Source organism: Neoarius graeffei, chromosome 7, assembly GCF_027579695.1.
Source record: "Neoarius graeffei isolate fNeoGra1 chromosome 7, fNeoGra1.pri, whole genome shotgun sequence".
NCBI lineage: Eukaryota > Metazoa > Chordata > Actinopteri > Siluriformes > Ariidae > Neoarius > Neoarius graeffei.
This window is the reverse complement of record NC_083575.1, coordinates 56,901,679-56,916,844: the sequence shown is the minus strand read 5'-3', so window position 1 is coordinate 56,916,844 and position 15,166 is coordinate 56,901,679. Positions and strand designations below refer to the sequence as shown.

The 15,166-nt window shown below is 40.7% G+C and overlaps 1 protein-coding gene across 3 annotated transcripts in view; it reads left to right on the top strand.

Annotated features, from left to right (window-relative positions):
* The window catches only part of rin2a (Ras and Rab interactor 2a), a 77,104-nt gene that overhangs the window by 30,700 nt on the left and 31,238 nt on the right, over positions 1-15,166 (top strand). Inside the window, exons 2-3 of one of the 3 annotated variants that reach the window (XM_060926053.1) lie at positions 124-182; positions 2,365-2,466. In XM_060926053.1, the coding sequence (XP_060782036.1) occupies positions 2,407-2,466 (60 nt within the window). In that variant the 5' untranslated portion in view covers positions 124-182; positions 2,365-2,406. Of the gene's footprint in view, positions 1-123; positions 183-2,364; positions 2,467-14,788; positions 14,886-15,166 lie in introns of those variants that run through there. The other 2 variants (XM_060926052.1, XM_060926054.1) reach the window with 2 other exon arrangements.

The window sequence follows — 15,166 nt, the reverse complement described above, 5'->3', positions numbered from 1 at the left end:
TCTGTATTCCTATGTGTCTGTTCAGATGAAGGATGTGTTTTGAAGGATTTCTTGACTGTGTGTTTCTGGTCCCCAGCAACCCAAGTAATAACTTTTTTCCCCCATGTTTATTCTGCCTGGCAGTTAAGAGGCCTTCCTGTTTACCTAACTGTGTGTTTGTAAGAGAGAGAGAGAGAAAACAAGTAAGTTCAACCCAGAATAAATAAACCCTTGACTGTTTCGATTTTTTTTTTCAGTTAAAATAAGTACTAAGAAAGAGATTTAATGTATTATGCTCAGCATGCATCCATCAGTAGAGGGTCAGTGCATTTCAGGAAATGTCGCAAGGACAGGCCGACCTCTGCTTTCACCCCCTTCATGCCACAGTCATTTCCTGAGACATGCGCCACAGTATTGAAAAGTAAGCCTCTATCGTTGCTGGCTTTTGTAGAACGAATAAAACAAAAGGCAGATCAGTGTGCCTTTGATTCACTTCAGCTTCACGCTGGATAATTATCTGTAGCCTGGCAGAGAAAACATGCAGAGGATTTTGGAGGGCAAGATGTGATAATTTGTGGAAAGGAAACAAGGAAAAAGGCAAATGATTTGTCAAGAAGCCCCTGGGGTTGTTTGTAGTTTACAGTTACATCAAAAGTGAACTGAATCTCACAAATTTAACATGACTTTTTATCTAGCATGAGGACCAAAACAACATCCCCCAGACGCCCCACTCCAATAACAGCGTTCTATCCCAACACAAATGCTGCGTTCATGTGCTATGGGAAGATAATATTTTCCAGTTGGGAAGTGGTATTTACCAGTGTGTTGTGTTCACATGCTTTTGTTGTTGTTGACAAATTAAAGATGGTGGACCAGATTCAGAATCGTTAGCTATCGTTAGCAATAGCGTCTGCTCTGGATCGGTAAAAACAAACCATAACAACACATTTTTAAAGGAAACGGATTTCTAACGTATTATATTACACTTGTTAATGACGCAACATTGCATAGACACCAAAAACTACCCACTAGTACTAGTAAAAAAAAAACTTTAGTAGCGTACAATGCTTACCATTCAAGTGTCTTGTACCACTCGCCGCCATGTTGAAAAGGTTAAAGTTCATCTCATCTCGGCAACTCGTGTATCAAAATTTTCTATGAGTTGCCCAGTGGAAAATACCACAAGAGGGGGCGTTCATGTGTGCTTTCCATGTCGGCGTTTGGTATTTACCATAATTCCCATAGCACATGAACGCACCAAAAGACATACACCAGTTCAGGCACATGCTGTTTCTTTTGTTGAAAATAACATTGAAAATCGCTGTTGTAAGAATCCTAAAGGTAGTGTAACTTGTGCTGGAGGAAGGCAGGAAGTTGTTGTGCGTATGTTGTGCACAGCTGTGCTGGATCATGTCTTCTGAGTGTCAGGATTTTAGGCATCTGGAAGTTGGTCAGAAGTGGCTTTCTAGTTATTATACTATGGGGTGAGTGAATCCACGAAAATCAGCATTTGGAATTTAGAAAGTGCAAAGGAGTTGTAAACTCTTGGACTCCTGTTTCTGGGTCATTGGTAATGACACTGGACCAGAAATATCAAGATAGACTCTTGTTAATACATGTGGGGTTTTGTTTGTTTGTTTGTTTGTTTGTTTTTAATCAAGTGACGAGCTCAGAAAAACTGTCATTTCAGTACAACGAGCAGACGGCAGCATAAACCTTAATTTGGGCATGTAGACATTTGTGCTTCATGATGTCATGTCTGTACTGCTCTCTGCCTGGTTGCCAACTGGGATAATAAAGTTGTACATTCATAGGTTGCTCACAGTCTCCTTTCGTTCGCGTCAGAATAAACAGGTTTGAGCACTTCTCCATTTGACCACCTTCACCCCTTCAGTTTGGTCACATGGTATGACCTCTAACCTACTGCTTGTAGTCATCCCCTAGGCTGACGTTCTCAACTTCTTTGTATTGTAGGCATTTTCAAAAGCACTATGCAAGTGTAACTGCACAAGAGCACATCCTTTTGTTTTGCTTTGCTGATTTCTTTTTGTTCATAGAACACAAACTTCCTGTGGGAGATGAATCACAGTGCATCACAGTAAACATCAGCTCTTGAGGCACCATTTACAGGAAGAGGAGGCCTGTAGGTGTGGAAAAGAGTTTTGTATGTTTGTTTGGGGATGGGTAGAATTGCATACGTTCCATGTAGCATAAAATAAAGATGAGAGTGGAAAGGACTCTCCAGAAGTCATTTTTGCTGAGGTGTATGAGAGCAGGGAGAGCACAGATGCCTGTTGGAGCACCATCTGATCATCAGATCTCTGACCTGCACTCTTGGAATGAACTGGAATTTCCTCAGATAAGCGGTGTGTTTATGTTCCACAGAGCCCTGGCAGCAGCGCACAGCAGAGCAGGCAGAACGCCAACATGGCCGCAGACGCGTCGGTGAAGCCCTGCCAGATGGACCGTAGTGGCAGCTTCTTTAAGGTACCAATTTCTAGTGTATTTTACATCAGTTTTCTTGCAACCTGCAAAATGCTTTTGGATGTTTTAAGAGTTAAATTGGTCATCATCATCTGGAAGTTGCATAAACAGAATCTACAAAGAATAGTGCTCTTTGTGGTTGGAAGTGCTTCTTGGGTTGAAGCAGTCTGTTTAGTCTGTTGTTGGTGCTCTGCCTCGGGCTGAAGCCAGTGAGAATATTCAATCCCTGAGAACCAGATGCTCCAGAACCTGCTCTCAGTTCTTACTTCATTCATATAATTTACATACTGCTTATCAAAACTGATCATTGATAAATTGTGTTGAAAACCGTTAAATAATATAATATTTGTGAGAACTTGTCTACAGCAGTGTGGATTTAAACCCGGACAGCTTATGCCATTATCCCTGTGTATCTTATTATTCTCATGTTTCTACTGCACTCCATTTCACAGTCTATAGTTTTTGAAGCTGTTTGATTTTAGAGCTAGACAGAAATACACACTACTCCCATTGCACTTAACTGTTGGTATAAACCTCTGGAATGTTGTTATTTTACCCAGCATGAGTAATTGAGCCTCAAATGTAAAGTATTTTCAGTCATTCTTTTAGCATATTGTCAGGAATGCAGGCGACAGACGGACATAAAAGCTGAAAGAGAGTTTATTCAGGCAATCAGGCAGACAAATCCAAAACGTGAGACAAAAACAAAGTGGATAATCAGGCAAGGGTATCAAGGGTAGAGTCAAGAGGCAAAGTCCAAAAATACAAAAAAAAAAAGTCAAAACCAGAATATCAGTCTAGACAATAGCAAGGCTTGGTCAAGTCAGGTAGGATACACTGAGCATTTCCTTTACAAAGACTAGCCTTGTGTCTGAAATCACTCACTCATTCACTACTCCCTACTCACTATAGGGAATTACTATATAGAGGACTATATAGTGAGCTCATTGGTAAAATGAAAAACCGCTTTCGGACACTACTCCGCCACGCCGTTATTTACGTCATTACTGTTGCACAATTAAAATGTGCCTGATCAGTCGGCTGGTGGGTTTTCAAAATAATAAATACATGCATGTATTTTTGTGATAAATACACATTATACTGAGCGCATTTCCCACATTAATAAATACAAAGGACTTTGTGTCTGCTGCATCTTTCAGTTCTCTTAAATCAAGGCTGAATGCTTTCTTCTTTGCCGCTGCCTTTTATTAAATCAAATTTGAGGCTTTTGATTAATTCCTCGCTCTGCACTGTAACTTTTATTCTTGTATTTTATGTCTTATTCTATTTTAGATTATTTTCTATTCTCTTAGTATTTTTAATTGTACTTGAATGTCTGTTTGTCATGTGTTTCTTCCTCCATCCATTCATCCCCAACAAACTTTTTTTTTTTTTTTTCCTTTCAGCACAACCACAATGCATGTTGGTATATATTGCTTGGTTAGTGACCATTGGTTGTACACTACTTTTCACGATGCATTGCGGGACACTTTGAGTGCACTATACACGGTAATAATTCTCACTATACATTCGGACAGCACTACAAAATGGCGAGCTCACTACATAGTCCAGTATATAGTGAGTGATTTTGGACACAGGGTAGGTGCAGTGAGTGCTTAAATAAGTGCAATGATGATTGAGTCCAGGCGTGTGCGATCAGTAAAGGGGAGACTGTGAATGTTGAAGTGCAGGATGGGTGTTGTAGTCCATGGTGGCCATGTTTGAAGGCCGTTGTGACCGCTGGGAAGTGGAGTCTTGAGTGCAACACATGTAGTTAGAAGTAAAATGTGTATTCTCTGTAAGGATCGTCTTCATCATTGGATTTTCCAAGGCAAGATTTACTGAAGCCTTCAATTCAGGCTTCTTTTATTTTGTACCAAGCCAGTGACGTAACCTCTGTTTTATGAAGGAAATTTTACTCACTGACTTAAGTCTCTGGCTTTATTTCAGTGAAGAGTTTTGCTGCAGCCAGAGTCTTGAATAAATCATCTGCGTGCACTTATGAAGATTTTCTCTGATTATAGTGGATTTTTGTTAGGATTATGGACATGAATGAACAACAGTTTTTATTATCTCTCGTTTCTCAATGCTGTCCACCAAATGATGGAGAGCTCCTTTTAGCTGTGTTTAGTAGCAGGAGTTTTTATTTAAAATTTTTTTGTTTATTTTTTTTTTATGATGGAGGATTTCACCATCAGTTGTTAGTTTGTTCTGTTTAGACATTCTCATGCGTCTACTCAAATTTAACAGTGTGTCCTGGAATATATAGTTTCCTAGGGTCTGGGCTGCTATTTTGGATGCCCACACAGCATATGCTTAAATCATGGAGCTCATTAGAAAGAGAGTTACTGAGTGCCATTTAGAAGAGTGTTTTGACCTTTTAAAAAGGCAGTAGTGCCAGTCACAGGTTGCCAGCCTCACAGGCATCATACTTTCCTTCTAAAGCTCCTTAGACCAGGCAAAAATTATACTGGGTTTTTTCCCCCCCCTACTTAATCCTTGTTAAACGCAAAGTTCTGGACTCATGGACCCTGTCTAGCAGCTTTCACGTGGATGTTTTATTCATTTAATGTTTTGGAATCTTCTTCTCATCCCTTGTCCTGTCTTTTTCATTATCTGAAGCCTGTTTATTATATTACTTGTAAACGATACTATTCTCTGTCACTGATGTTAGCCCTGAGGAATGTGCTGCATTCGATGTTAAATCTGTCAGAGATTTTCTCAGTTAACTCTTAATCGTCTTTACTTCGTAGCTTCCATTCTATATGTATAGATTACCTAATGCTACCAAGCACACTGATCTCAGGGAAGCCTGTTCTTTGCCAGGAACTGCTGCAAAACTGTTTTCCCCCTTTCATTATGAAACACTGATGTGTAGATTCAGACCCTGACATGTTTCTGCCAGCTCAGTAGCTTTTCTCATCTCATCTCATCTCATTATCTCTAGCCGCTTTATCCTTCTACAGGGTCGCAGGCAAGCTGGAGCCTATCCCAGCTGACTACGGGCGAAAGGCGGGGTACACCCTGGACAAGTCGCCAGGTCATCACAGGGCTGACACATAGACACAGACAACCATTCACACTCACATTCACACCTACGGTCAATTTAGAGTCACCAGTTAACCTAACCTGCATGTCTTTGGACTGGGGGGGAAACCGGAGCACCCGGAGGAAACCCACGCGGACACGGGGAGAACATGCAAACTCCACACAGAAAGGCCCTCGCCGGCCCCGGGGCTCGAACCCAGGACCTTCTTGCTGTGAGGCGACAGCGCTAACCACTACACCACCGTGCCGCCCCAGTAGCTTTTTAAAAAAAAAAAAAAAAATGGCATGCTTAATAACTTTGATTTTAATACTAGATCGTTTATAGTTCTTTAAAATATTAAATGAGGTATTTAACATCTCTTAAAAGGGAAATTTTAAACATTTTTGACAGCAATCTCATTGTTTTTTGTAGTTGAGGCCTTTATACAAAACTGTGTTGAGGCTGTGTTTTTTTTGGCTGTGAGCTACATTCAGTGCACCAGAGACTGGGGTGTAATTGTGGTTTGCTGACTAGGGTTCTGGGGTAAGACAAATATCTACAGAGCATAATTGACATTGCTGGCTCAGGAAAACTGAAACACAAGGGAAAGTGCAGTTAGTGTTCCATAGGTTTAATAAATTATTTAAATATAAATTTCTAAATGTTTGCAGGTACAAAAGTAATGCCTGTTTTTACTCAAGTCTGTTTTATCATAGACTGGACTCTGAAACTGCCAGACCTGGACCTAGAGAGAGTGATAAAACACTGACTCCTGTTGGTATCGAACAAAATTGCCATTGTAATGCAATCAAAAATTTTCAAACAACAAAAAAAAAAAGTGTTTCAACATTTGATATGTTGTCTTTGTACTCTTTTCATTGCATTCTTTTTTTATTATTTATATTTTATACACCATCCCAACTTTTTGGGGGGTTGTAAATAAACATGATTCTGTTTAAATGCAGTGTTTGGTTTTATTTATAATTTAGTCTTCCCTCTAAGCAGAATATATTATCTCTCAGTCTCAATTTCAAAAAACTTGGGACAGTCACAGTTCAGTGTTGATTTTCGCTTTTCTCCTTACGTCCAGAGATTTCTCTGGATTCTCTGAATCTTTTGATATTGTAGATTGTCAGTGGTGAAACCCCTAACTTCTTTCAACTGTACATTTGAGAAACATTGTTCTTAAACTATTGGACTATTTGCCCACACAGGTTTTCACAAAGTGATGAACCTCACCCCATTCTTGCTTGTGAATGACTGAGCCTCTCCAATTACCAATTAACCTGTTGAATGTTCCAAACAGATGGTTTTTTTAGCATTCCACAACTTTCCCAGTCTTTTCTAGCCCCATCCCAGTTTTTTTGGAACGTGCTGAAGATATCAAATTCAGAATGAGTGTATATTTACAAAACAAAGTTTATTAGTTAGAACATGAAATATCTCGTCTCTGTTTGTGTTCAAGTGAATGGAGCACTTGCATGTGACATCACAGCCGATCCAGATTGTGACAGACGCCATTTTGTCGGTAAAACGCCATTTCCGCCTTCTGCTTCTACTTCTGGTTCTACTTCTGCTTCTACTTCTACCTTCTGGAAAACCCTACTATATGAGTGATTCCACGCTTATGGGTACTGAAATGGGGACATGAACTTATTTTTAAAAATTCACCTAAAACCATTTCTTTTTTTACCATCAGGTCACAAAACATGTAATCTTTAATGAATGATATGTTAAAAGATAACTTTTTAATTTTCTGAGATGTAATAAAAACATATTTATATGCCAAAGTCAAGCCTATGAGTTCCAAAATGATGTCTGTTACATTACGTCTGTTACGATTGTCCATCTCGCGTCTGTTACAAATTAATTACAATCTAGCTCTATACCATGTTAATCTTATTGAAAGAATGTGTATGTTTATTCTACTACACATGTTTATTAATTATATTTGCTAAAACATCACCTTCCTATGTTTCAAAAAGTAATTCTACATTGTTAAAATTGAGAATATATATGTCCACAACACTTCTGTTACGTTCTGACTTTGGCATATAAATATGTTTTTATTACATCTCAGAAAATTAAAGTTATCTTTTAACATATCATTCATTAAAGATTACATGTTTTGTGACCTGATGGTAAAAAAAGAAATGGTTTTAGGTGAATTTTTAAAAATAAGTTCATGTCCCCATTTCAGTACCCATAAGCGTGGAATCACTCATATACAATTCTACTACAACGGCTGCGGCTACAAGCTCTCCCTACCTGTGCACGTTTTTTATGTGTGTATTTTTGCGTGTTGTTCATCTGTACCGGACTTCAATATCCACTACAACCATATGGACTTACTGGACATTGGTTTCCAGCAGAAAATGACGGTTTGTAACGGTTTGTAGCGATTTCCATCGCATGCACAACATTCCGGACGAGATAGCGAGACCAGCAGGGTCTCCGTGGATTGTTATCGGAAGCAAAGCGAAGGAGGCGGCGCCGGGAGCGGAAGCAAAAGCGAGGCTGCAGAGCCGGCCTGTTGACTAAGCTCAGAAAACAGCTACTCAAATCTCCACTGCCAAGCCTCTATCTCTCCAACGCCAGATCCATGGTAAACAAGACGGACGATTTGGAATTACAGCTGGAATTACCTTATTCTATTCTATAATCGGCTGGTCAGTGCTATCAGTACTAGTAATACTTAAGTGACTTACCCGTCCAATGAGGATTGTTATTTTCTTGTTTACAAGATGCCACATCTGAGTCGCTGACAAATCCTGAATTTCTGTAAAGATAACTGTCCAGAGATTTATAAGCACGCAGTGCTTCACCACTGAACAGCGAGGGAAAGTTAATGAGGTAATTATACACGTCTGGGTATTCCGCTGGCAGTTCAACATACACTGACACGGTCGTGAAAACTCCGTCCGGTAAGCCATAAGGGTCGCTAATCTGTAGATCGTTTATTTTAGACATGTATCTAGTTATCTGTTCATTAGAAAAATGAGCCGTGTAGTCCATCGGTTGAAATTGATCCATTCTGTACACAAGTGCAGCAGTATTCAGCGGTGTTTTTTGCCGACAAGATGGCGGCTGTTAACTTTCCGGTCACGTGACTGCAAGATCTCTATATAGGTCAAAAAGGATTTGCAAATCATTTCCATCCATTATCTGTAGCTGCTTATCCTGTGCAGGGCAGGCCTTTCAATTACATGAAACCTGTGACGGATAATGTCGTAGGTGCCCAAATTAAAGGTCAAGCGCCCAAAACATGCTACCAAAAGTTAAAAAAAAAAAAAGTTGATTAAATAAACTTGGCTGCATAAAACCCGTCTTGACTTTCTTCTTTAAAAACACTGAAATTAGCGAGAATTAGCATGCATTTCTTGTAATTGACGCGAAATCCACACCATTCCCATGTTGTTCCAGGTTCGTCGAACTAGCCGTAAGCCTCACACAGAGCACGAATTCTCCATCAACAGTGATCAGCACGCCATCCAGGCCTTTCAATTACATAATTTGGGCTATACCCTGTATTTCTTAATTTGGGCTTTTTCCGTCGTGATACAGGGTAATTTGGGCTTTTCCGCACGCGCAAAGTGCTGTTTTCCCAGTGCTCTGTGTTTAAATCTGCTGCTGCTTTTTTAGTTACAAAGTTATGAATAAATAAATCTATGAATTATTTTTACCTTTATGTAGGCAAAATGTCTACAGCATTAATCCCTCTTGATGTACATGACAAACATAATTAGAATACAGTAAGTTAGTATTTAAAAGCTGTGTTGGGGCCTGAGGAGAGCCTGGAGGAAAGGAGCCTGTGAATGAAAAAGCAAGTTCTGCACTGTTGCCATCAAAGAGACAAACCTGTAGCCGACCTGCGACACAAAAGGTTTCTCAGTCCCATCACAAGAATCGGCAGCGCAATTCACAATATGTAGTCGGGTAAAAGATCTTAGTTTAAATGAAAGGCCAGTGTCTAAGACTGTCATCAACAAGAGGACCAAGCTCCAAGTCACTGATTCCACCCACACTTACACACCTGTGTGGATTTAAGATGCAAACTGTATCTATATCTTAAATACACACAGTTGTGTCCTGAATAGCTCTCTTTTATTCAGTCTTTTACCTGACACTAGGTATCAGAGAGGTATTGCAGTTGAGGTCAGATAACGTGGGATATAGGGCTGCTTTTAGGTTTTTAAATGATACAGGAATTATTGGGAGAATTTAGTACAATAGGGTGTTCACGCTCCAGTCCAGAAGGTGGCGGTAATGCACCTAAAAGCTGTTTGCCAACCACCATAAAACAATATAAAAGAAGGAGAAAGAAGATTTACCTAATGTGGAAATCCAGCTGTGGTCATTGGTACTCGAGTCTCGCTCCTCCACGAAATCATGCAGGCCTTTCAATTACATGAAACCTGTGACGGATAACGTTGTAGGTGCCCAAATTAAGCTACCAAAAGTGTGTATAAATAAACAAAACCTGAAATGTTGATTAAATAAACTTGGCTGCATAAAACCCAATGTCTTGACTTTTTAAAGAAGAAACTGGTGGCGGCTGGCCCATAGGGGGCGCTCGGGTGCCGCCCTCCCAGATGTGGAGGGGGGAAAATAAATAAATGGGTTGTTTTACAATCAGGGTACAAAGTTTGTCTCACAGGGGTCCAAAATTCAAATTGATTCAAACTGGTTCTTGTTCCAGTTTTTAAGTGAAGGACAAGTTAAAGAACAGATTTCAGGTAATTTTTTGACATGTGTGTATGGTAGTTTTGTGTAATCTGCTATAAGATAAAGTGTAGCTTTAAGCAGGGCTGGGAGAAACAAATGAAGTGATTCTCGGAGAGGACATTTTTTTTTTTTGACAATTCAGAATCCACTACTTCCATAGTGCTTTTAAATATAAGGCTGTAAGCTTTGTGTTAGTTGTCTCTAATATTTATGTCCCAATATCTTGACCACATTTTAGGATGAAAATAATCATTTTAGATATGTTATTTTATATTGAAAAATTAGCTGTCTTGGAGAGGACTTTTTTTTTTTTTTACACAATTACATACTAATTTGATCAAAATAGTCTGAAAACTTACTGGCATTCAACATTAAAACTTAACTATGTTTCCAATGATATGGAACCAAATGTGTGTTTTATGGTATAAAGAATGATTTAAGGGCAGCATGGTGGTGTAGTGGTTAGCACTGTCGCCTCACAGCAAGAAGGTCCGGGTTCGAGCCCCGTGGCCGGCGAGGGCCTTTCTGTGCGGAGTTTGCATGTTGTCCGCGTGGGTTTCCTCCGGGTGCTCCGGTTTCCCCCACAGTCCAAAGACATGCAGGTTAGGTTAACTGGTGACTCTAAATTGACCGTAGGTGTGAATGTGAATGGTTGTCTGTGTCTATATGTCAGCCCTGCGATGACCTGGCGACTTGTCCAGGGTGTACCCCGCCTTTCGCCCGTAGTCAGCTGGGATAGGCTCCAGCTTGCCTGCGACCCTGTAGAACAGGATAAAGCGGCTAGAGATAATGAGATGAATGAGAATGATTTAAGTGCATCCCTTTTGGAGCTACCTGTGGTCAAAAAAGCACTTTTTCTAAATGACACGAGTAATTTTGCTAAATATGACATATATTGCCATTCATTCACCAAAAATAACGTTATCACCAAATTTGTTTTTGCATGGTAAATAGAGCTATCACAGGGCTACAATAAACAACCAAGTTTATTTAGTCAAGCCTTTTGATATTGAAGATAATAAGTGTTAAATGTGATTTTTAGCTTGCGTACCCTGATTGTAAAACAACCCAGATATATAGTTTACTTAATAGTGTGTGCCTACATGCAATCCGAATTATTTACACAACATTTCCACCAACTGACTCTCATTCATTCAGCAGTGAATTTCCACCGACAGACTCGGGTCATTTCTCTACTTGGGCGCTCGGCAAAGTGTCCCAGAAGTGCAGCGAAATAGCCAATCGTGTATGGTTGCTAGGGGAAAAATAAATATTTGGCCAATCAGCATCGCCGAATTTAATATGGTTTTGGGGCGCTGGAAATGTCGCCCCTGCTATAGAAAATGTGTCTCTCTCACTCTCTCTGGTTAGAGGTGATGTTCAAAACTAGACTTTTGGTTCATACTGGACAATAATCACATCTTTCTTGTCATAGTTTGTATTCACAACACGAGTGTCAACACTGTTTCACTCCCTCCCTCTCTCTCGTTTCACAGAAATACAACTAGCTCAGAACACACACACACACCTCATTTCATAGTCACTCTCTCACAGAAATCTCACACACACCACCTCTCTCTCTCTATTTCTTTTCATACACTCACTCGCCTTAGAAACCTCCCCCCTCTCATTCACACACACACACTGATTTGTATAGATTCAGACTCATATCCTTGCTGTAAACTTCTCTCAAGAACTTGAGTATTGTATTTGATACCGTTCCTTTCCAAAGCATAAGTGCAGCCTAATATAGCTGTAAATTGTTACTTTATCTGTGAAACTGCTGATTTTGAGAAGGAAATTAATTTGTTATTGTGGAATTGTCATTTTCTGACTGTTCTATTGGCACACACCAGCCGCCACTGGAAGAAACACAGGAATTAGTGAGAATTCGAACGTGTTTCTCGGAATTAACGCGAACTCCGCACCGTTCTCATTCTGTTCCGGGTTCGTCGAATTGTCCATCAGCGGCGATCGGCACGCCATGATTTCGTGGAGGAGCGAGACTCGAGTACCAACGACCACAGCGGGATTTCCACATTAGGTAAATCTTCTTTCTCCTTCTTTTATGTTGTTTTATGGCGGTCGGCAAACAGCTTTTAGGTGCATTACCGCCACCTTCTGGACTGGAGTGTGAACCAGAACGTTTCACACCCCATTGTACTAAATTCTAATAATTCCTGTATCATTTAAAAACCTAAAAACAGCCCTATATCCTACATTATCTGACTTCAACTGCAATATCTCTCTGATACCTAGTGTCATATATGATTTAAATCAGGTAAAAGAGAGCTATTCAGGACACAACTGTGTGTATTTAAGATATAGATACAGTTTGCATCTTAAATCCACACAGGTGTGTAAGTGTGGGTGGAATCAGTGACTTGGAGCTTGGTCCTCTTGTTGATGACGGTCTTAGACGCTGGTCTTTCATTTAAACTAGGATCTTTTACCCGACTACATACTGTGAATTGCGCTGCCGATTCTTGTGATGGGACTGAGAAACCTTTTGTGTCGCAGGTCGGCTACAGGTTTGTCTCTTCGATGGCAACAGTGCAGAACTTGCTTTTTCATTCACAGGCTCCTTTCCTCCAGGCTCTCCTCAGGCCCCAACACAGCTTTTAAATACTAACTTACTGTATTCTAATTATGTTTGTCATGTACATCAAGAGGGATTAATGCTGTAGACATTTTGCAATAAAGGTAAAAATAATTCATAGATTTCTTTATTTATTCATAACTTTGTAGCTAAAAAAGCAGCAGCAGATTTAAACACCAAGCACTGGGAAAACAGCACTTTGCGTGCGTGGAAAAGCCCAAATTACCCTGTATCACAACGGAAAAAGCCCAAATTCAGAAATACGGGGTTTAGCCCAAATTATGCCTGCAGGGTCGCAGGCAAGCTTGGAGCCTATCCCAGCTGACTATGGGCGAAAGGCAAGGTACACCCTGGACAAGTCACCAGGTCATCACAGGGCTGACACATATGGCCCTTTTCCACTACCCTTTTTTGGCTCACTTCAGCTCACTTCAGCCTGACACGGCTCGCGTTTCGACTACCTTAGAGCAGCACGACTCAACTTGCTTCAGCCCTGCTCAGCACCCAAAACTCGCACGGTTTTGGAGTAGGGCTGAAGCAAGCCAAACCGAGCTGAGTGAGGCTAGGGGCGTGAGGAGACACTCCCCTGTGCACTGATTGGTGAGGAGGAGTGTCCTCACATGCCCACACACACCCTGCGAGCACGCTGGGATCTGTAAACACCGTAAACCCGGAAGAAGAAGAATTACGAATTACAAGAATTTCTGAAGCCTTATGCGCCTCGCCTCATCTATACACTCTTGCCAGTATCTGTTGGCGTTGTCGGTGACAACAAGCCGCAACACTAACGACTCCATGTCCTCCATGTTTATTGTTTACTATCCGGGTCGTGAGACTACCGCTTAAAAGCTCACTGATGTCACTGTTTGCGCTGCCTAACGACATCACGTGACGTCCACCCACTTTCGCTAACTCCACCCAATGTGTCCACCCACTTCCAGCCAGCACGGTTCAGCGCGGTTGTAGTCGAAATGCAACTCCAACAGCCCCACTCAGCTCGACTCAGCCCAACTCAGCCGCGTTGGTAGTGGAAAAGCGGCAATAGAGACACAGACAACCATTCACACTCACATTCACACCTACGGTCAATTTAGAGCCACCAATTAGCTTAACCTGCATGTCTTTGGACTGTGGGGGAAACCGGAGCACCCGGAGGAAACCCACACAGACACAGGGAGAACATGCAAACTCCACACAGAAAGGCCCTCGTCAGCCACTGGGCTCGAACCCAGGACCTTCTTGCTGTTAGGTGACAGTGCTAACCACTACACCACCGTGCCGCCCTGCAAATAATTTCCTTCTCTTTTTATTTGTTTTACACAGCGTCCCAACTTTTTTGGAGTCTGGGTTGTATGTAAAGAATGTTAATAACCATTCTTTATTCGTTAATTCTAAACACTGCTGACAGTGCTAAACACTGGCGCAGGAATGCAAATATATTATTTCTGTTCATAATGAGCAAAAATTAGAGAAATATGTATTTTTCATATCCCTGTTAACCAGATAGTTTGCTGTTTTTAAGAAAGTTAAAAAAAATGCTATACTTATGAGTAATATTTGATGGTTGGCAACAATCCAACAAAACACATGATTTCTCACTTTGTACTTCAAATATACTGAGTTAGAAAATTCTGTAATTCTGAGTATAGACTTCCCATTTGCTAAATTAACTGAAGCTTTACTTGCCTCACTCAATTCAGTGAAAAAACACAACACACCAACTGATTCTTTTGAAGTGGACCACATCAAAATTCTTCCCAGTTTATACCACAAGCCCATAACAGTTTTGAGCATAACTTGAGCAAACCCAACTTTCATTTCTCCTTTCTTGTATGATCAGAAAACACAAAGGCATTACTATTAAATGACCATTCTGCATTAGACTTCCTGTAAATCGTACTTAATGTTGTGTAAATATTATGATTATGTACACTCACCAGCCACTTTAATAGGAACTTGTTCTTCATTTTAAGATTCCTGTTCTTGGCTGGCAGGAGTGGAACCCAGTGTGGTCTTCTGCTGTTGCATGCCGAGATGCTTTTCTGCTCACCACGGTTGTAAAGAGTTGCTGTAAGTCACTATATCCTTCCTGGCAGCTCGAACCAATCTGGCCATTTTCCTCTGACCTCTATCATCAACAAGGTGTTTCTACCCACAGAACTGTCGCTCACTCAGTGTTTTTTGTTTTTCACACCATTCTGTGTAAACTCTAGAGACTGTTGTGTGTGAAAACTCCAGGAGATCAGCAGTTTCTGAAATACTCAAACCAGTCCATCTGGCACCAACATCAGTGCCACAGTGAAAGTTACAGAGATCACAGTTTTTCCCATTCTGATATTTGAAGTGAACAT